The sequence below is a fragment of the Sus scrofa genome, chromosome 15, assembly GCF_000003025.6.
Source record: "Sus scrofa isolate TJ Tabasco breed Duroc chromosome 15, Sscrofa11.1, whole genome shotgun sequence".
In the NCBI taxonomy this organism is placed as follows: domain Eukaryota; kingdom Metazoa; phylum Chordata; class Mammalia; order Artiodactyla; family Suidae; genus Sus; species Sus scrofa.
In genome coordinates, this window is record NC_010457.5 from 82,098,769 (window position 1) to 82,122,806 (window position 24,038).

At 35.9% G+C, this 24,038-nt stretch overlaps 1 protein-coding gene across 3 annotated transcripts in view; it reads left to right on the top strand.

The window, feature by feature from the left end:
• Positions 1-24,038, top strand: part of MTX2 (metaxin 2) — a 77,693-nt gene that overhangs the window by 37,388 nt on the left and 16,267 nt on the right. For all 3 annotated transcript variants that reach the window (XM_021074719.1, XM_013984290.2, NM_001044541.1), the window contains 1 exon segment: positions 19,288-19,360. In XM_021074719.1, coding sequence (XP_020930378.1) covers positions 19,288-19,360 — 73 coding nt within the window.

The window sequence follows — 24,038 nt, forward strand, 5'->3', positions numbered from 1 at the left end:
CTATTTCCTTTTTTTTGTATGGCCTAATCTAAATATTGTAAAAGTTATTGGAGAGTCTTGAATTGATGATTATTAGAATGCAGCATGGAAGAATCTTTTTTTTTTTTTTCCAGTAATCTTACTTTTTACTTCTTCAGTTTTTACTTCAAGTACAAATAACGTTTAAGGTCAGGTTAAAGGAAATATCCCTATTTTATTTAATATTCTTATTTTTTTCTTACCCTTTGTGAATAAATATTTAATCCCTAAAATGGAAGGGAACACAGCAGGAAAAAAACTATTTTCTTTCTGTTGAATATGTTTTAATCATTAAAAAAGTCAGCATGTTTATAGGCCCCATTAATTCTGGGCTATGAACACTAACATGTCAGATCTGTTGATAAACAGTTAGCTGACCCTTGCTTTTTCCTTTTCGCAAATGATGCTTTTTAGGTGAACATGTTAATTTGAGGTTAAATGGTAACATTCTAATGTAGTGATTGGGGAAGAGCAGGAGAGAGGAGTATCTCTCCTTTGGGACTGCAGGTCAGCTATTGCATTAGAGAAACAGTAGTGTTTATGAAATTATAGCTGTTATAAACTTGTGTCATTCAGATGGTCGCTCTGGACAGGTAACCTGAACAATTTTAGAAGAAATGGTTTTGAATTTTCACTTTGGCTTGATACATGTTTTTTGCTTTAAACGTCTTGTTTCTGGTTATATGCAGTTTCTAAGTGCCAGTTTAAACCAGATATAAATACAATAGATAGGAATGCACCTATCTATTTTCAATTTTTTTCGGCAGGATTTCTTTTTCTTTTTTCTTTTTTTGGCTGTGCCTGCACATGTGGAGGTTCCCAGACCAGGGATCAAGACCGCACAACAGCAGTGACCTGAGCCACTGCAGTGACAATGCCTGATCCTTAACCCGCTGAACCACAGCAGGAACTCCAATTTTAGTGTTTTTAAGTATGTTCATCCCTTCCACTTTGATCGTTTTCTGCAAAATGAGGCTTCTGTGTTCACTTTCAGGATTAGGAGAAGGAAAGCTAAGGGGCAGAGAGAATTTAGTGAATCCTTTTCAGTATTCTAAAATGAGCAAAGTGGAGGCTGCAGAGGTTTCCTTGATATCACTGAATGTAAATCTTCTGCTTGAATGTGTTATTTTACATTACCTTTTTTATACTAGGAGTATTATAAAGCATTTTGGTGATAAATGCTTATAAGACCTGGGATGATTTAAATGTATAAAATGTCATCTTTAGAAAAGATAACAGTGAACTTAAGTTGACAGTAGAATTTATCAGATTAGAAAACTTCTCAGGGAGTTCCCGTTGTGGCACAGTGGTTAACGAATCCGACTAGGAACCATGAGGTTGCGGGTTCGGTCCCTGCCCTTGCTCAGTGGGTTAATGATCCGGCTTTGCCGTGAGCTGTGGTGTAGGATGCAGACGTGGCTCAGATCCTGCGTTGTTGTGGCTCTGGCGTAGGCCGGGGGCTACAGCTCCAATTCGACGCCTAGCCTGGGAACCTCCATATGCTGCAGAAGCGGCCCAAAGAAACAGCAAAGAGACAAAAAAAGGAAAAAAAGAAAACTTCTGAGTATTAATATTTATCCCTCAACACATAAATGGTATGGTGTGTAGAAAACATTTAAATTAGTCTTAGGTGATTTGTGAAGATGAAGTATGTTCAAAATAGAATTAAGTGGCTAGTAGAGTTGTCAGTTTTAGTAATTAGTGACATAATGTAAAATGGTTTTATAGGGTAATGGTTTGCTAGTATAAATATATCTATTTAACTTACTAAAATTTCACACCTGTAGTTCTGAGAGATTCCAGGTTAGAATATCAACTGTAAGTAAATAGCAGTCAGGATTTTAAAATTTGTTGCTGTTAAACAGAAAATAAAGACATAGCAGTAAGAGGGAAAAAAATGACAGTCTATTTTTTAAACAGAAAAAGGCTAGAATTCTTCATTATTAGATATACAGTATCAACATAATCGATCTAGTAGCATTATATTTGAGCTGAAAATACACTTAAATTTGAGGCTATACACTATCCTGTGTGAGCGAAACATCTTTCATATAGTTCTAAGATGAAATTACCCTTGAATGAATAGCATCTTCATTTATCTTCAAACCTCTTCTGTGCTTTTAGTGAATCTCCTCTTTCAACATTCTACAAGAATTACATTATACTGTTATACCAGAGTATTTCTGCAGTGTGAAATAGATTGGTTTGGAAAATGAACCTGGCTATGCTATAAATTACATTCCCAGGTACAAAGGAATTTATTATTTTGTTTAAAATAGTCACAATATAATTAAGGTCTTAATTTATGTTAAACTACAAATATGGCTATTACTTTAACTGAATTAGGAACTTAATCTGTCACTTCAAGAATGATACCTAACACTTTTCATTTGTAACCTTAGATACATTATTTCAATTACGGGGTCTGCAGCTGTTTGATATAAAAAATGAATTATTTTGTAGATAGATTTGTTCATGGTTTTTAATTTTACGACATGTCTCTTCAGTAAGGTGGAAAATAATTCTTTAGTTGTTGTCACTGGTTTTTCTTTGTGTCCTGGTAAAACAAGATATGAATTAAAATTCAGAACCATTTTTATTTTGTGCCCTGAAAATGGCAATTGCATGCTTTAGAATAGTCCTTAGTGAGTTCTTACCTAAAATATTTCAAATTTAATTATAAAATGAATGGAGCTTTGTTCTGAAGAAGAAAACCTGAGGTCTGCTGTCTAAGGATAGCTGGTAATAGCTGGACTGAAAATGGACTGTTCTCTATCTAGAATTTGGATAATTTTGTTAATGTTAAATTTACATACATTTAGAAGCTATATTTATAATCCCTTAAATTCCATAGCCCTAATCAATGTAAAGCACTCAATCTTTTAAAAACTTAAGGAAAAATCTTTGAAATTTTGAGTTATTTTAATACTTTTAATGGTGAGCAATGTCGATTTTATTGCTTAAGTGCAATTGAAGAGTATTGTTCCATATTTAACTTAACATGACAAATAGTTGTTCATTTTGTTTTTGGAATAAAGAAGAGGAAAGTAGTTTATGTTGCTCATTGGTAAATGATTTAATATTGCATTGCCATTAGTTTATTAAAATGAAATGGATACATTTGAATCTTAAATTTAGTGGTTTTTTGTAATTGTTATTATTTTTCTCAATTGGGAATATTTATTTTATCTATAAATCACAAAACTTTATAACATTCATTGTGAGAACTCAGAAAAAAGGAGTTCCCATCGTGGCACAGCCGAAACGAATCTGACTAGGAACCATGAGGTTGCAGGTTCGATCCCTGGCTTCTGCTCAGTGGGTTAAGGATCTGATGTTGCTATGAGCTGTGGTGTAGGTCATAGACTCGGCTCAGATCTGGTGTTGCTGTGGCTGTGGTGTAGGCCAGCAGCTGTGACTCTGATTCGACCCCTAGACTGCACACCTCCCTTATGTTGAGGGTGTGGCCCTAAAAAGCAAAAAAAAAGAACTCAGAAAGAAAAGTAGTTTCCTGTCATTACTCCCAAATTGTTTGTTGAGTGAATGTTGTTATAGTAGGTTCTTGGGTTACAAGAAATATTCTTTCTGTGCCTTGGCTATTTTATAACTTTTACTTAATTTTAACCCTAGAATTTACTTTTATTTACATTTAATTCTAACAGGAAAAGTTTGTATCTTTTCCCATTCTGGTTATCTTTTTTGCTACTTTCTTTCTGAACTTAATTTTTTTCTACAGCTGTCAGATGTTGTTGATATATCTAAAATTGAGTCAGTCCAAAAGTGGTATTCAGGTGAGGGTTGTGTTCATAAGGAAGGTCTTGTTCCTCTGATGTGATCTGTTTCATATGTGCTCTTAATAGCATTTCATGTTTTTGCTAACAAATTTGTTCTATTTAAAGCTTTTTATGTTTATTGAATTGCAGATTCTGATGATTTCTGCATAGCTCATTTTTAAAAAGTTGAATTCCTATTACATTTGCCTAAATAACTCTGAATTTAACAGGAGTTATAGTGATCTTTTTAATATAGTGAGTTTTGGTACCGTAAAATAAGGAAATGCTGATCTTTGTTGTAGCTTATTATTTTTTATGAACTTAGGTATGTTTGTATTTATTATTATGAATATCTGTGGCTTATTCATTAAGCAAATAAATGTTTATTGAGAACCTATAGTGTGCCAAGGATAGTGAACAAGATAGGCATGGTCATCATGTACTGATGGATCTTGTGTTCTGAAGGGTAGATGACTTTGAAAAATTATTCATAAAGTAAAAGTTTATGTCAATATCAAAGTGTCTTCATTCACTTGTCTTTGCTGTGTTGAAAAAGTTTTGTATGAGATATATACTGAAAACAGAAATCATATATTTACTCCTTACCTTATTATTCTTGAAAAGTGTGCTTTTGGTTATAATCTCTTTTTATCCTTTTAATATCAGAGATTATCTTGATGCAAAAATTTTGTATTTTGACTATAAATAAATATAACTAAGTTACAGTATATAATTATTATTTTCCCTTTTAAAGAGGTATTAGTAGGTAATAAAATACGTTTGTTTTGTTTTGTCTTTTGTCTTTTGAGGGCCCCACCTGCAGCATGTGGAGGTTCCCAGGCCAGGGGTCCATTCGGAGCTGTTGCTGCCGGCCTACACCACAGCCACAGCAACGTCAGATCCGAGCCGCATCTGTGACCTACACCACAGCTCACAGCAATGCCGGATCCCTAACCCACTGAGCAAGGCCGGGGATCGAACCCCCAACCTCATGGTTCCTAGTCGGATTTGTTTCCACTGCACCACGAAGGGAACTCTTAAGGTTTTTTTTTGGTTTTTGTTTTTTTTTTTAAATCACCAAGGTTAAATAAATAGTCTTTCTTCTTTGGAGATAGATATGTGAGTATTTATTATTACTAATATTTTTACTTCTAATTTTAATAATAATACCACTATATTTATTGAAATACCATGTGCCAACTGGTGTGTAAAGTGTTTTATGTACAACACCTCGATTAATCTGCATATTAAGTTGTCTTCATTTTAGAAATGAGAAAGCTTATAAGGTAAAGGAACTTTCTCAGACTAGCATAGTCATCGCCAAGATTCAACCCAGGGATGTCTCACTGGGAGGCTTCTGCTTTATTAACTCTTATTGTTCTATATTGACTCTTAAGACTGATTCATAGGAGTCCCATTTTTCAAAAGACACTCTGGTCTTCCACTTAAACAGCTTGCTTCTTACATGTCAACTCTGTTAGGATCCATTCTGCTTGGGCACTTAACCAGTGACAAATAAGAATGGGAGTGTGCTAACAGTAGCCTAGTCAGAAGAGTGGCATGGCTTATGAGTCAGCACCGTAAAGTCAAATTGCTGTCAGTGATGGAAGGACAGCATCTAAATGAGGCAGCATCCTCTGTGTGTAAATGTAGCACCTAGGCTGGGCCTCTTGTTGTCTGGCTGTGTTTTCCATTCAACCAGGGTTGAGTCCTCTTCACCATTTCATGAACTGAATATTTTTAATTACCTTTTTGGTTGTTATTAATATAATGTAATTAAAACAAAGGGCATTTGATATTTCAAGATTTTTATGGTCGTAGGTTCTATTTCCTTATACCTTTCAGGAACCATCATAATTACTATTTTCTTTAAAGAATTGATGACTTTTTGGCTTAAATTTAATTTCACTGATTTCCCTCCAGATTCTTTCTGGAATATTATTGATGTCTTCCTTAGGGAATAAAGACTTGGAGAAACTAGATTTGTATACTATTTGAGATGTTTTGTTTGGTTTGATTTGCTCATTAGTGTTATCCTGCTTACCTGGTATATTAATTGTAAGACCCGCATGCTTATTTTAAACTTCCTGATGATTGGGCCACAGTTGCTGAGATTTTATTTATTTTATTTTTTTTTTTGAAATTTTATTTTTAGTTTTTTTACAGAATAAAATACATATATTTAAACACAATTACATTCATACAGATTATTATATCATGGATCTTAAAAAACAGATTAAGTGACTCCCTTTGGAGAAGTGGAAGGGAAAATATACTGAGACAAATAGGAAATCTATTCTATACTTTATCCCATTTTGTATGGCTTTCATCTTTACTATTTAGTATTATCTATTACATTTCAATTTTTCATTAAATATTAGCATTATATTAAAATTGTGTATATTGTGTGACTAAAATTTATAAAGAGGAAAGCCTTATATACCATTAAATATTTTATATAGCATAATAAAAAGAATAACTTAACTGGTAAGAATAGCAAAAATAGTATACCCTCTGAAAAAAGTAAGTAAAATATAAAATGCATAAATTTGTTAAAAAAATGGTGTAACTATATAAATATGTCCTCACAAGTTGTTACATCTTATTGATTCTTCAATATAGGCATTACACCATTCTAGGTGATGTGATAAACAAGACATTATAGACCTTACATTGTACCATGGAGAGAAATGGTTATTAATAATATAATTGTAGAACTGTATTATTTAATTGTACAGTTGCATTATTTAATTATAATTATCATAAGTTCTTTGATGGAGAGGAAATCAGAATCAGATGTAAGAAGACTTCAGCATTCCAAGAATGATGTCAGATGACCCCCTTCATGGTGGATTATGCACTTATTTACTATGAGATATATTTCTTCTCCAGAGATGCCTTGTTTGCATATCAGTTGTAGATTTTTGGTTTGCAGTTATTCTGAAGTTTTGCTGTAAGAGTCTATATGTATATGAGATTGCTTTAAGTTGTTGGTCTCTTAATTGCAAGTTCATCTCCAGTGTCCTGCATCTGCACCCACCTCTTCTCATGATTTCTGATTTTGGTGGTGTGATTGTGCATGGATGATTTCATACCTTTACTGGTGAGCCTTGTCATTTGTGGAATTTTTGTTTCCTGTTGCGGCCTTTTCTTTTCTGCCTAGAGAAGTTCCTTTAGTATTTGTTATAAGGCTGGTTTAGTGTTGCTGAATTCTCTCAACGGGTTTGCTTATCTGTGAAGGTTTTGATTTCTCCTTCAAATCTGAATGAGAGCCTTGCTGGGTAGAGTAATCTTGGTTGGAGGTTTTTTCCTTTCATCACATTAAGTATATCATGCCACTCCCTTCTGGCCAGCAGAGTTTCTGCTGAAAAATCTGCTGATAACCTTATTGGGGTTCCCTTGTAAGTTACTTGTTTCTTTCCCCTAGCTGCTTTTGAGATTTTCTCTTTGTCTTTAATTTTGGTCAGTTCGATTAACATGTGTCTCGGTGTGTTCCTCCTTGGGTTTATTTTATATGGTACTCGTTGTGCTTCCTGGATTTGAGGGAGTGGTTCCTTTCCCATGTGAGGGAAGTTTTCGGCTATGATCTCTTGGACTGTTTTTTTCTGTCCCCTTCTCTCTCTCTTCTCCTTCTGGCACCCCTATAATACGGGTGTTGTTGCGTTTCACGTTGTCGCAGAGTTCTCTGAGACGCTCTTCATTTCTTTTCAATCTTTTTTCTCTTTTCTGTTCCACATCCGTAATTTCCACTAATCTGTCCTCCACCTCGCTTATTCGTTCTTCTGCCTCCTGTGTTCTGCTGTTGGCTGCCTCTAGTGAATGTTTTATTTTGGTTATTGTATTTTGCATCTCTTCTTGTTTAAGTTTTATATCTTGTATCTCTTTGGTCATTGTTTCCTGTAAGTTATCCATCTTTGCCTCCAGTTTATTTCCAGTGTCTTGCATCATCTTCAGCATCAACAATCTAAAGTCTTTTTCCTGGAGGCTGAGAATCTCCTCATCACTTAGCTGATGTTCTGGGGTTTTTTCCTTTCTCCCTCATCTGAGTTACAGTTCTCTGTCTTTTCATTGTTATAGGTTTTTGGTGTGGTGGCCTTTTTGCAGATACTAGAGTTGTAGCCTTTCTTACTTCTGGTGTCTGCCCCCCTTGTGGCTGAAGTCAGTGTGGGGGCTTGCTGTAGGCTTCCTGATGGGGGGGGCGGGGGCTGATGCCTGCCCACTGGTGGGTGGAGCTGATTCTAATCCCTCTGGTGGGTGGGGCTTGGTCTCTGGATGGGATTAGAGGCAGCTGTGTGCCTGAGGGGTCTTTAGGCAGCCTGTTTCCTGAGGGGTGGGGCTGTGATCCCACCTGGATTGTTGTTTGCCCTGGGGCTTCTCAGGGCTGACTGACAGGTGGGGCCAGATTTTCCCAAAATGGCCCCTCCAGAGAAAGGCATCTGCTGAGTATTCCCGAGAGCTTTGCCTTCAATGTCCTTCCCTCACAACAGGCCACATTCACCCCTGTTTTCCCAGGATGTCCTCCCAGAACTGCAGTCAGGTTTGACCCAGATTCCTATGGAGACCTCGCTCTGCCCTGGGACCCAGTGCACGTGAAAGTCCGTGTGCACCTTTTAAGAATGGGGTCTCCGTTTCCCCCAGTCCTGTGGCGCTCCTGCGCACAAGCCCCACTGGCCTTCCATGCCAGATGCTCCAGGGGCTCTTTCTCCCAGTGCCGGATCCCCGCACGTGAGGGTTTGATGTGGGTCTCAGAACTCTCACTCCTGTAGGTGAGTCTCTGTGAACCAGTTAGTTTTCAGTCTGTGGAGCGTCCCACCCCGGAGGTATAGGGTTGTTTATATCACGAAATCACCCCTCCTATCTCTTGATGTGGCCTCCTCTTTTTCTTCTGGCGTAGGATATCTTTTTTAAGGTTTCAGGTCCATTTGGGTGGAGATTGCTCAGTCTTTTGTTGTGAGTTTTGTTGTTTTTAGGAGAGAAGTTGAGCTCCAGTCCTATTCTGCCATGTTAATTCTGTAAAATTTCAGTTGCTGAGATTTTAAAGGACTCTGGCTGACAGTGGCTCCTTTATATGTTCTTCTTAGTAAAATTTCAGAAGATCATACTGTTCGTATCAGACAGCATCTTAGCTTCTTAAAGCTTCTCATTTAACTAAATGTTAAATTGACTTTTCAGTTTTTAAACTTGATGGGCTATAGATATAGGGGACAGAAAAGACCAAAGGTAAAAACTGTCCTTGATTGAGTTTTCATTCTGCATAATATCTGTAGTTCTACCCATTTCTTAACACCTTGATATTGCCATACTTGCAGGAAAGTGTTGACAAAGTTATTGATTTGTAGGTATTTCTTTCACCTCTGTCTGTAAAAGAGATGGGGTGACCTTCGAGATTGGGCTGCTCAGTGTTTCATTAGAATCTGCTTATCTGGTTTCAAAGCATACAACTGTGCCATAGCAACTCTAGGCCTTTGAAAAGAGAGCTGAATTATCTGCTATTCATTGCCCGTTAGAAGTCTGATAGAGGTGATAATTAGAGACGACCATCTAAAAGATCCCTGATTCCTCCTCCTCTGCCTACCAAAACCTGCTATCTCACAGTTTTTCCTATTTTGGTAAACGGCACTTTCATCTTTCTGATTGTTTATGTCAGAAACTTTGCATCATCTTTGGAGTCCTCTTTATTTGCTATGCTCACATCCAGATTTCAGCAAATCTTTTTGATCCTACCTTAAAACATAGCCATAATTTGACTTACCATCTCCAGCACTTCCCTGGCTTGGGCCACCATCATGTCTTGCCTTGATTATTGAAAATTTCTAACTAGTTCTTCTATTTCCACCCTTCTACTCTCCATAATCTAAACTCTCTGTAGTGATTTTTCATCCTTTAAAATGTCAATCAGATTCCAGCATCCTCAGCTCAACACCTTCTTATGATTGTTCATCTTACTCAAAGTAAAAACCAAAATCATTGCAATTATCTATAAAGTCCTACATGATCTCCTGATTATCTCCCGAGCCCATCTCTTACCACGTACTTCTTTAGTTTACGTCATCTAGCTTTCGTTGCTGTTCCTCAAACACTAGTTGAAGCACAGAACTGCTTTGAACTTGGGACTGCTCTCAGAAATCTACATGGCTTGCTTCCTAGCTTTCCTCAGGTTTATGCTCAAATGTTATGTTATTAGTAAATCCTTATATGACTATCCTATGTATAATATCGGTACCATCACACTGCTTTGTATTTCTAAGTAGCAGGAATCACCATGGATCTTTTCCGGTTTGTTTACTTTTGTCTGTCTCCATTAGAATGTAAACTCCTTGAGGTTTGGGACCACTCTATTCCCAGTGCCCGCAACAGTGCCCTATATGTAGTACGTGCTCAATAAATATGAATTGAATGAGTAAATGGATGAATAAGTGCTTTCCATTCATTTTTCTAGATATTAATTTTTTTTTTTGTCTTTTTTTGTTTGGGGCCTCACCTGTGGCATATGGAATTCCCAGGCTATGGATTGAGTTGAAGCTACAGCTGCCAGCTTATGCCATAGCCATAGCAACGCTAGATCCAAGCCAAGTCTACAACCTGCACCACAGCTCATGACAATGCCAGATCCTTAACCCACTGAGCAAGGCTGGAGATCGAACCTGTATCCTCATGGATACCAATCGGGTTCTTAACCCGCTGAGCCACAACGGGAATGCTTAGATATTAACATTTTTATCCTCCTACCAAGTTAGTTCACAGGAAGCTATGCATTGGACCAAATAAATTAGCTTTTTGCAGGTCTTTTTTTGGTTGTTTTTAGAGCCTTCAGTACACTAAGTATTCTAAACATTTTAATCTGCAGCTAATATGTTATGGTAGCTAATATGGAGTCAGACTGTTACTTTATATGATGTACAGTTATACCTTGTAAGAGAGCCAACATCCTCAATTTTATTTTCTTGGCCACACCTGTGGCATATGGAAGTTCCCAGGTCAGGGATCAAACCTGCACCATAGCAGTGACGACGCTGGGTCCTTAACTGCTAGGCTACCATGGAACTCCCAGGCCTTATTAAGCTATGTTTGAATGATTTATTCCAGGTCTTCAGGAGTAAAATAACACAAAAAGGAATCTTGCATTTGGTATATATTGTCTTATGTCCTTACAGAAGATGACAGATGAGAAATGTCTTTGGAATTTAGTATAAGAAGTTCAGTTGAGGGGCAACCCCATTCTTTTTTTGAAGGCTACAAATATTCCATTAATGGATTTCACCAGTCTATTGAACCAGTCTCTTATTAATGGATATCAGCCTATTGTTATAATTATTACTTTGGGTGTGACTGTCCTTACGTATAAAATAATTTTATGTAAATCTGTCCATATGATATATTTCTAGCTATACAATTGCTGGATAAAAGGATATGCATATTTAGAATTTTGGTAGATATTGCCAAAGTGCCCTTTAAAAAGATTACATTGATTTATACCCCAACCAGTGGATAAGTATAAATTTTGTGTTTTGAATTTTGACAAAAGCAGCCTTTTTTTTCAAACCTGCTCACAGCAGTAATCAGAGCCACAATCTACAACATTCGATAGATTTTTCCCTCTAACATTTAAGCTGCTAGTTTATAATGTAATCAGAGCAGTGGCATTTTTGTCTGTAATAACAACTTTTGAATCTAGGATTTTAGATATTTGTGAGGGTTGAATTGATTGGTAACAGATAGCTTTTATTTCTTTAGACTATAGGCATGACTTTCAGTTATATGTAAATGAAATATATTTTATTTCTCAAAACTAATTTTTACAAAAACTGTGAGCTAAAGTTCCTGGGAGTTAAGATTCAGAAGTAGTTGCTGAAGAGGAGTTCCCGTTGTGGCTCAGTGTTAACGAACCTGACTAGTGACTCTGAGGTTGTGGGTTTGATCCCTAGCCTCGCTCAGTGGGTTAAGGATCTGGCATTGCTCTGAGCTGTGGTGTAGATGGTAGATGTGGCTTGGCTCTGGTGTTGCTGTGACTATGGGGTAGGCCAGAGGCTACAGCTCTGATTAGACCCCTAACCTGAGAACTTCCATATGCCCTGGGAACGGCCCTAAAAAGACAAAAAACAAACACACAAACAAAAAAACCAAAAGTAGTTACTGAAGAAATAGAACTTGGAATCTTCATGGAGTATCATAGTCTTCGTTTGGGACTGTTTCTAGGATTTTCTCTGATTTAAAAGTTCTCAATGAATGCTATTTCTAAAGAATTTAAAGTTAAGGAAAATGTATAATCATTTTATATTCACTTTTCCCTTTTTTAAAATAGCTATTAGTGACATACTGTATTCCTTTTTAGCTTAGAATTAGGAATTTCAGAGTTGCTGTTTATGTTAATGGACATTTGAGTTCCTATTATTTGATTATATGGATGAAACTGCTAGGAGCATTCTCTGTTGGTGGCTATATGTCTTGTTTCTTTTTGGTATATTTCTGGGAGGGGAATTGTTGGCTGATAAAGTAGGCATCTGCTTAGTATAGATATTACCAAACAGTACAAAGTTGTTGGATCATTTACACCCCCACCATCAGTGTATAAGAGGCTTATCATACAAAAATCCAGTCTACTGTCCCACTGTTACTGCACTCCAAATCCAGATACTTAGAGACGGCCACTTTCAGTTCTATTAGCTGTATTTGTTCTCTAGGTACTTACCTCTTTTTTTTTTTTTTTTTTTTTTTTTTTGTCTTTTTAGTGCCACACCCACAACGTATGGAAGTTCCAGGCTATGGGTCAAATAGGAGCTCCAGTTGCTGGCCACAGCCACAGCAATGCCAGATCTGAACTGTGTCTGGGACCTACACCACAGCTCACAGCAATGTTGTGCTGGATTCTTAACCCACTGAGCAAGGCCAGGGATCGAACCTGTGTCTTCATGGATAGATACTAGTTGGGTTTGTTACTGCTGAGCCACAATGCTCCCTGCCTCTGTGTTTTGAAGTAAGATGCTTGTGTTGCTATTTCGTTTTTAGAATTTAAATGTATCTATTGAATTCCACTATGAAATTCACCTCTGGTAACTGCTCCTGTTGTCCTTCCCCATTTTCCCAGTAGTTCTCTAGCTTCTTTGGTTAAATTAATATTCAGTGTTTATATTATAAGAAGAGTGTAAATATTATCCCAGCTGAGTGGCTAAGTGTACAATGAACCAATGAACATAATCTTTCTATATAATTTTCTTTCCACTAAGTGAACTGTTGCTTTATTTATTTGGTTAGTTTTCTCTCTGAAACTCTTAGACTGAACTATAAAACTCTCTGTCACAATGGTCAAACACGTCAGGTCCTTTATTTATTTCTTTTTTTCTTTTTGCCATTTCTTGGGCCGTTTCCGAGGCATATGGAGGTTCCCAGGCTAGGGGTCAAATTGGAGCTGCAGCCACCGGCCTACGCCAGAGCCACAGCAATGCGGGATCTGAGCCACGTCTGCATCCTATACCACAGTTCACGGCAACACCGGATCCTTAACCCACTGAACAAGGCCAGGGGTCGAACCCTCAACATCATGGTTCCTAGTCGGATTCATTAGCCACTGAGCCATGATGGGAACTCCTATTTTTTTCTTTTTTCTTGGAAATATTACTTTTGAAAGCCCTGTTCCTTCTACTCTAATTGGAACACTTCCTTCCTTGGCTGGCTTCAGAACTGCTTGCTTATGACTCTTATTCCTCATCATTTAGGAAATTCTTTTTACTTTCCTTTTATGTTGGCTCCCCTATTTTCTGCATCCCTTGTTCTTTTATTCTTGGCTTATTATTTTTATTTTAGCTTTTTAAAAAAGTTCTTGCTTGTACGATGTTTTTATTCTGCCTTCACATTTGGTTGATACCTTGGCCATATGTAGAATTTTAGGTTGGCAAGATTTTTCCTTAGAATTTTGAAGGCCTTGTGTCGTCCTTTAGCTTTGGAGTTGCTGTTGAGACATTCAGTGTCATCTCAATCCTTTGTATGGTTGGCTCTCCACCCCCCCCCCTTTTTTCTTTTTTCTTTTCTTTCCTTTCTCTCCTCCCTCCCTCCTTTCCTTTCTTCCTATATGCCTTGAATAGATTCTTTAACGTCTCTGTACTTGTTTTCTCATCTTAAAGTAGGGATTTTTTGCACTTGCCTTTTAGGATAAAGCTTTTATGCAAGTCCCTAGCACATAGTAAGTAGTAAGTAAATGTTAGCCATTATAATTTTTCTTTAAAGTTGCTCTCTGCTGTCTGCATTTTCTATTTCTTCTCAGTTCCATTTTTGTGGCTTGTTTTGGCTTTATATATTTGAGGCTTTCCTCAAATATCTGTTGATCTCTGTTAACAATTTATATTTAAGAGTGAGGCACAAAAAGCTGTTGGAGCAATGAGGGACTTTTTGATGTGATCTTCACTGTAGACTGATTATATATAAGCTATCTTTTTTGGGGGGGGCATTGTCCCACCTATCCCTACCCTCCACTAAAATCATCAGTGTTTGTAGGTCTTGTCTAGTGAGAAGATATCCTGGAGGGACTTAATTTAGTTGCCAGTGTTTGGGAATTGAGGGGGGGGGTACGTGCTGTGGGTCTCTATAGTCAATGTGCACACTTTCTCTTAGCTTTCATTTAAGCATGACTTCCACCCAGGGCCCTCTTCCCTATTCTGTGCTTGGGTCCTGAGTCAGAAGTCTTTCTGATTGGGTTTCTCTGGAGGATGAACCCCTGTATCCTGCCAGATTGGGGGCAGGCTTGTTGTCTGATGCTAAACAGACTTTCATTCAGTTCTCCTATTTTTAGTCCTTTATCTCACCTCTGCCTCCTGTCGTACTTGGTGCTTCCAGTTTTGGAATCTTCCTAGTTTCTGTGATGCAAATGTATTGATTTTCTCCTCCACATGCTCTTAGGTTTCAGTGTCCTCTGCCCTACTAAGTCTGCTTTTCATCTTACAGAAGTGGGTTGGCATCTCTGGTCTGCTCTGGTCTCCTCTTCCATTCTTTGTGTTTTTCTGAGTTTACATATTTTCTATTTCTTGACTGTTATTTCAGTGGATTTTTTTGGAAGGTTGCAGAGATAAATATGTAAGTTCAGTCCTTCATGTTTAAGTGTTTGTCAGTGATCTGGTATTACTTCTTTCCTTTGAATTTTTTTGAAAAAAAAAAATGCTGACACTCTACTCCTTCAATAAATATTTTTGATGCTATGAATTTAATTTATTCAATATGTTGAAACTACATCAAGCTTATTAAATTTCAGGACCTTAGAAGTCAGGTACTGGGCATTATGTTCTGTGTGCATGTGTGTGTGTTTAAAAGAAATCCCACCATTATCATATGTTTTAAGTATTCAGTAAATTATAGTCAAAGAATTAATATCTTTATTGGCTGTGTTTTTAACTTACTCTTTCATAAATTCCTAGTTTTCACATGTTAATGAATTTACCTGACCATTTTGTCATTTGGAGTTGCTCAGCAAATGACTAAACCCTGACACTGAAAATATTATGGTATTTAATGTGTCACTGTCATCAAAAGTTGATTTATCATTTTCAGGGTTTGTGGACACTGTAATATTTTTCAGGGTTTTTTTTAAAATAATAATTAACCTAATCACTTTCAGACAATGTCAGCCTATTCTGCTTAGATGTCTTTTATGAATTGATTACTATTCCCATAGACCCACACTGTCCAGTAGAACTTTCTGTGATGATGGAAATGTTCTGTTATTTTTATTGTCCAATAAACATGGTAGCCACTAGCCTCATGTGGCTATGGAGCACTGAAATGGCTAGTGTCACAGTGGGAATTGAATTAAAAATTTTATTGAACTTTAGGTGCTCCCACTGTGGCCGAGTGGTATCTGTGGTGTCTCTGGAGTGCTGGGACATAGGCTCGAACCCTGGCCCAACACAGTGGGTTAAGGATCTGGCATTGCTACAGCTGTGACATAGATCACAACTGCTTCTTGGATCTAATCCCTGGCCCGGTAATTCTATATGCCATGGTGTGGCCAAAAAAGAAAGAAAGAAAAGAAAGAAATTTTTTTATTTAACTTCAATCAATTTAAGTTAAATAGCCATAGGTGACTATTAGCTACCATGTTAGATAGCATAGTTTCACGTAGATCATTGTTCTGATAGAATGTGCTCAGTTTTTAGTTTAAATTATTTTATGTTGTCAGTCATTTGAGTTTATGTTGTCAGTCATTTGAGTTTGAAATAGTGTATCCAACTGAGGAGTAGGAGTTTGCTGAGTTATCTTAAGTCTCCTTAGTATAACTAGAACTACATTTTCCTTTGGATTTACATAAGAATAAAAGTATATAGATTGCTGTTTCAGAATTGAAGATAAAATGTTATAGGTTGGTATTTCATGCCTGTTTTATTGGAGTATTTAGGGTGCTGATGAGAGATTGAAAATGCAAGTTAAAGGTGAAGGTACCATTTTGGAACTTCAGAGATTTTTCTCCCATCTTACAGAAGAAAGGAGAAATATTATTGGAATCAAAGTCTGGTTCAGATTTAGAGTTTTTGTATTGCTGAAGACAGTCATGGTAATGTTTTGTTTTGCATTTTTAATGTTTGGATGAAAATACTGTGTTTGTGACATCAGACTGACTTGTGATTAATTCAGATTAATTCAGAAAGTTTCTTTTGAATAAGGGATGAAGAATAATTATGTAAATGTTATAAAATTAATCTTTGGCTGAGTAGAATTATGCCATCAGTTGAGGTCTGTGGTAAGTTGATTGTTATTAAAATGATCAGAATTAAGTCAGTTATTTTTTAGTAAAGAAGTAAATTCATAGAGCTGGAAACATGGCTTTGATTATAGAACATTACAAGCTTGCTTAATCTTTTTTAGTGAAACAGCTTTTTGGAATGATGATTAGTACAGTTACCAATGTATGTGTAGTTTAGCAAAATACACCATATTTACTATTTTATATAGTACTATGATTGTTAATTAACAAGTGAATATTATATAGTATTATGATTGTTAACAACTGTTAACAATTATTAATTAGCAACTGACTCTAGATAAGACACATTAAACATTTCTTTCAAATTCTTTTTGTCCTTCTGAAGGCCTTGATTGCCTCTTAGTCTTTCATTCTCAGCAGACACTTTGTCCTCCCATTTCATAGAATATGAGCACTCCCTCATTTTCTTGTCCTTTTCACTTAGCAACTTGCAGTCATCACTGATTCTGACCACCCTTTGCAATTACAATGGAAAAAGTGTTCTGTTTCCTGATAAAAACAGATGCTTCCACCTGTGCTCTTATTGCATTCTTCTTTATCTTCTCATAGATCTTGTATGTCAGTTATTCTACCTGGTTCTTGTCGTTTCAGCCTGTTTCCACTGTGTTTCTTTTAAAATTACAGTTGATTTACAGTGTTGAACCAATCCGCTCTACAGCAAAGTGACCCAGTCATATATATATACATATACATACACACACCCACACACACACCCACACACACATTCTTTTTTTAATATCATGCCCTGTCCCAAGAGACTGGACACAGTTCCCTGTGCTGTACAGTAGGACCTCATTGCCCATCCATTCTAAATGTAATAGCTTGCATCTACTAAACCCAAACTCCCTGTTCATCCCACTCCTTCTCCACTCCCCCTTGGCTACCACAAGTCTGTTCTCTATGTCTGTGAGTCTATTTCTGTTCTATAGATAGGTCATTTGTACTATAATTTAGATTCTACATATAAGTGATATCATATGGTATTTGTCTTTCTCTTTCTGACTTCACTAATAAGAGAATCTCTGGTTGCATCGTATTTTTTTTCTCTTTGTGTTTTAATGAGCTCATTTTTTTTTTTTTTCCCATCATTGGGTTTAGATACCTATGTAGTAGAAGGGAGTTGGCTCATAATTCCCTTCTTCCTTTTCTTCTCAGTCTTCTTGAAAAGTTCCTTCCTTCCTAGCAATCTGTGTTTTACCATGCCTCCATGACTTTGATGCATGCTGAAGTTTGAGAACTATTTTGAGTCCATGATTGTGGTTCGGTCAAGAGTTCATTATTATTGTTACAAGTTGGGAGCACAGGTTATAACATTTCGAGGACTGTTAGTGTATACTTACATAGACATAGAGGAATCAACTTTTGGTTGGGTGAGATGCTGTTTAAACATTCAAACAATAATTGTTGGTGGATTATTTAGGATTAGGTTTTGGCTGTTATGGAGTTATAGAAAACCCAAAATAGCAATGGCTTAAAAAGATAGAAGTTTGTTTGTTTGTTTCTTCCTCTTCTTTTTTCTTTTCATTCTTTCTTTTTTTTAAACAAGTAGATATAATCTAAGTTTGGTGACTGTATGATTATCAAAGGCTTAGGTGTCTTTACTCTTCTTATTCTCTACCATCTCTGCCACTTGTCTTCTACGGTTGTTCAGTTTGGCTACTGTGGCTGTAATTATCCTTTTCATATTCTTTTTTTTTTTCTTTTCACATTCTATTCAGCATGAGGGAAAAAAAGGAAAGGGCATATCTATTCCTTTTACAGAAACTTCCTAAGCAGTTTCATAGAATGTTAAGTCCCATTGGCCAGAATTTAGACATTGGTCACACCCAGTTGTAAGAAAGCTTGGGAAATAAAGTTCTTATTTCAGGTAGCTGTGTGTGAAGATACAGGTAATAATTTTAAAAATTATATAACATTACATGGTTTGGATTTACAATAAATGATTTACTGGTTCCTTATTTTTAGGTGGTTATGTTGCTTATAAAATTTTTGTTCTATAAACAAAGTGAAAATAAATACTTTATGTATTTAAAACAGTGAATTAGTGAACATAAAAGCTAAAACATTAGGACATTGAGTATTTTTGGAGAGAACTTTGAAGTAGTAAAAATAACATTTTGAGAGTTTTCCCTGTAAAGAGTGGTGGAACTAAGCAATAGCTTATAAAGTTTGGACTTTAGTCATCTATTAAAGAAAATAAAGAAATAAGCAGTACTTCTGACTTACGTAAACTAATGTGGTAAAATAAGTGTGCATAATTTACATTTGTGTGTATACATACTATAAGTTTCTTACATTTACTGGCGTCTAAGTCATACTAATTTTTTATTATGGAAATGGTATCTTTCACTTTAATTTTGTTGTTGTTGTTCTTTTCTAGGGCCGCACACGCAGCATATGGAGGTTCCCAGGCTAGGGGTCTAACTGGAGCTGTAGCCACTGGCCTACGCCAGAGCCAGAGCGACGTGGGATCTGAGCTGTGTCTGCGACCTACACCACAGCTCATGGCAACGCCAGATCCTTAACCCACTGAGCGAGGCCAGGGATCAAACCTGCAACCTCGTGGTTCCTAGTAGAATTCGCTAACCACTGAGCCACGACAGGAACTCCTCTAACTTTCACTTTAAATTGACTCATTCTTTTCCTTTTCCTGAGCTGTTATTTAAGTTTAGAAAAGAAATAAATAAAAAGTTATGTGTGAATATACATATGCTTTCACTAGGCTTACTAAATACTTCTCTTGATTTACAGGCCTTTTTACAGATGTGTAATCTGCCTATCAAGGTGGTTTGCAGGGCAAATGCAGAATACATGTCTCCATCTGGTAAGTATTTTTAGTTTTTTCCCCCTTCTGTTCATATTCTGCATTGATAAAATTTGCTGTGATAGTCTAGCTTGTACCTAGATTTTTAAAATACTTTTTTTGTTTGTTTCTTTGTTTTGTATGTTTACCCTTTGAAGAATTTTTCCCATGGTTTTATAAAGTAACACCTGTAAACTTGACAATCTTGGGCCGCATATCTATTCATTTCAATTCTGTGGACAGAGATAATTACTGGAAAGCTATGGAAATTGTTTTAAATAGTAGATATTAAGAAGGTACATACTCTCAGATGTCCTTCAGTCGTATTTACATAGGACTCTTTCCTCTTTAAGAAACGATTTCACAGAAAAAAATAAAAATCATTAAAAAAATAAAAAAATAAATGCACACAGCTTTCTGTATCTCAAAAAAAAAAAAGAAATTTCAATGTTAATGAATCCATTCATTATTAAATATACTGCTTAATTATATTCTCTCATGATGCTGATGGAAGAAGAGAGATTGTGGAGTGATTAAATTGTCAAAGATCTTAATCTCTGAATGTTTATAGTTTCTAATTCTTTTTGTTTTATTTTGGTTTAACAGGTGTTTTGTTTAGTTTTTTTTTTGCTTTTTAGGTTCACACCCAAGGCATATGGAGGTTCCCAGGCTAGGGGTCAAATCGGAAATGTAGCTGCTGGTCTACACCACAGCACAGCAACATGGGATCTGAGCCGCACCTGAGACCTACACCACAGCTCACGGCAACACCAGATCCCTGACCCACTGAGCGAGGCTAGGGATTGAACCCACATCCTCATAGATATTAGTCTGATTCATTTCCACTGTGCCACAACGGGAACTCCTTGATAGGTTTTAAGATACTTTTAAATTAAGGTTTTAGCCTTTTTGCTATTTTTTATAATCAGTATTGCTTTTTCTGTGTATCATTAGGATACAGTTTTAAACAAATTGATTCAGATAATTTTTCTTTTTTGTTTTTTTTTTTATTACTCAATGAATTTATTGCACCTGTAGTTGTATAATGAAGATAATTTTTCATATAAAAATATAGTGCCACCAAATATGATGAAGGAATATTAAGTAGAATTGGTATGGGTTATTATAATTATGGTTTTGCTAGAGCAATAGTACATAGAATCACTGCTTTATGACTAAATACATTGAATATAACTGATTGGTATAAGTGTGTAACATTGCTTTTTAGGGAGACATTTATCAATCTCTTCATTATGGTATTAACTTAGGAATAACTTGTGTCATTAAAGAATGAGGTTTTTTAAAATCATAAAATCTTAAGGGTGGTACCTAATTGTCAAAAGTTGTGAGGACACCCTCTATTCACACTGAAAACTCTATATGAATACCTCTACATTTATAGGTTTATGATTATACATTTAAAAAATATTTCCATAAATGAATTTTTAGACTTACAAATATAGACATACTTTAGATTCTTGGAGGCTATTAATTGACTCATTTTGTTTTAATTTTATACATAGATTTTATGAACTTCACTGAATTCTGCTGAAATGAATTATATTGGATTCTATCCATCCTTCTATATAGTCATACAAAAAGAATATAGGTATACATATAAAAAAGTTAGTAATCTAATACTAAAATTAATATATTTGGCAAATCAGGAGAAGCCATATGGTTCTTCCATCTATTTCCCAATATGATTATGCTGGATGTAGTATTACCTAGGTAGTTATCTGTCTTTATAGATTCTATGAAAGACAAATAAATATTGTAGAGACTACAATACGTACATATATATGTATGTGTTATATGTATACACACACACACACACACACCCACACATTCATGGGAGAAATCTCCTGTAGGTAAAGACAGCACTTTTTATTAAGGTATTTAAATTTCATCATGTCTCTAGTATTATTTTCTTTCGTCATATGATTTGGGTGACCATGGGAATGTTCTTTTTTGTTTGTTTGTTGTTTTGTTTTTAGGGCCGCAAACGTGCCATATGGAGGTTCCCAGGCTAAGGATCCAATTGGAGCTACAGCTGCTGGCCTTCACCACACCCACAGCAACATCAGATCTGAGCCAAGTTTGCGACCTACATCACAGCTCATGGCAATGCAGGATCTTAACCCACTCAAGGAAGCATGGTTCCTAGTCGGTTTCGTTTCCACTGCACCATGATGGGAACTCTTATTTAATTTGCTTGTCTGATCTTGTTGGTAGATTTTTAAAGCAGAGAGCATCATGGAATAGTCAGAAGACTGCTTGGCTAAGAGGAAATTTTTGTTCTAACCCTTCTTTAACAATTGGGAAATTTCATTTCTCTTTTTTGAAGCTCAGTGACTTCATCTGTAATAAGAGGTGATGGATTAGATGACATCCAAGGTCCTTTCTGTTTCTAATATTCTCAGAATCTGTAAACTTGCTTCGTAACATCTTCTTGCTTTCTTTAAAAATAAAAGTTCTAAAAATGATTATTCCACGTAAAATGAAAGGTGGGGCCCTCAATTTTCTTCTAAGACCTTTGATTGGTGCAGAGAAAAACTGTCATATTGTGCTTTTGCTAGATCACCTCCAATGATAAGGATATAACATTGGCTCCACTTTACATCAGGCTAGTGACAGAAAACATTATTCACTTCTAATTTGTTGCCTTGACTTTTATATATTTCTTTATATTTAGAGATGTCTGAGTATTCCGTTGACTACCCGCACTGCTTCCTTGCTTCAGAATCTATAGTGCTCAAAGTATTTTTAAGAAAAGAAAGAAAATACAGGCACACCTTGGAGATATTGTGGTATTTGGTTCCAGACCACCGCAATAAAGCAAATATTGTGGTAAAGTGAGTCACATGGATTTGGTTTTGGTTTCCTAGTGCATATAAAAGTTATGTTTACACTATCTTGTAGTCTGTTAAATGTGCAGTAGCCATTGTGGCTTAAAAAAACAATATGCATATCTCAGTTAGAAATACTTTATTGTTAAAGTATGCTAACCATCATCTGGGCCTTTAGTGAGAGTCAAAATCCTTTTAGAGTCAAAACTTTTTTTGCTGGTGCAGGGTCTTGCCTCTTTGTTGATGGCTGCTGACAGATCCCCTGGTAATTGCTGAAGGTTGGGGAGGCTGTGGCAAGTTCTTAAAATCAGACAACAATGAAGTTTGCCTCATTGATGGACTCTTCCTTTGATAAAACAATTTCTCTGTAGCATGCAGTGCTGTTGCATTTTACCCACAGTAGAACGTCTTTCAGAGTTGGAGTCTATCCCCTCAAACTGCTGTCGCTTTACCAACTAAATTTATTGATAATCTAAATCCTTTATTATCATTTCAACAGTCTTCACAACATCTTCGCTAGGAGTAGATTCCATTTCAAGAGAAGGCTTTCTTTGCTCATCTATAAGAAGCAATTCCTCATCCTTTAAAAAGTTTTATATTTATGCTAAAATAATGAAAATGTTCAAAATATTGTGAAAATTACCAATATGTGATACAGAGATGTGAACAAATGCTGTTCGAAAAATGGCACCAGTATACTTACTCAACACAAGGTTGCAAATCTTCAATTTGTAAAAAAAAAAAAAAACGCAGTATCTGTGAAGCACAATAAAGCAAAGTACAATAAAAGAGGTATGCCTGTATAAACTTTTTTTTCTTCCAAGAACTCCAAATTGGTTATTGAAAATGAGAAATACACTGTGCTTTCAAAATGTTCCACCCCCAAATACTCTTCAGTCTAGGCATTCATTCTCAAATAGTTTTCATTCTCATATCATATAATTTCAGAGGACCTGTACTATTTCTAGCAACAGAGTAGTTACAAAGACTTTATCCTAATGCTTATGCAAATAAAAAAAATTTTTTTCTCTTTTGCAAGACTTATAAAGCAGTAGAAGAAAGGAATGTGGAATTCAGTGTTTTTATGTTAGCAAATGGAAATGTCTTCTAAATACATCTGTTGAGTAGTTGTGTTCCAAAAGGCCTGCCTTTCCTTTGTAATTTTATCCTAAGGATGCAGATGAAGCTTTTGTTGGTGCTATGCACCTCATCCATTACCCTCAGGCTGTCTGAGTGAGAGAGGAGTGAATCTATTGAAAAGGGCCTTGAAGAAGCCTGCTGTTAGTGTGAACTCTATTTGAACTAGGTCTGACAAAGTTTTATCCTTTAGCATCTGAAGTAGACTTTAGAGACTATTTGTTCTCATCATCTCTGATAATTTCATCAATTATTAGTATTTGTGAAAATGAAACACTACCATTTAAATGTGGCTTTTATTTAGAGAAGCCAGTTTTTATAAGCATACTACTTGTTCTTTTTTCCTCCTGTGTTGGGAGCATATTTTGTGTTAATAATTCATAATCTAGCATGCCTTCAAAGATTATTAATTCTCTTAATTCTTGATATTTTTGAATCAGAGGCATTTATTAATACACTATTATATGTTTACACAACTGACCTGGATGGGTATGAGATTTGAAAGTAGAGAATGTAAAAAAAAAAAAAGTATTTATAAATGTAGTTTAAAAATGGATTGATTCATTGTACTCAGAAGAGAAAGCCCAGCTAATTTTAAAATATTTTCAAATCTATCAGTGGTCATGATCCAGCGTCCAGGCCTGATTCATATAATTTGAATTAGTATCTACTGCTATAGTGATTTGTTAGTATTGGTTCTGAAAAGGGAATTT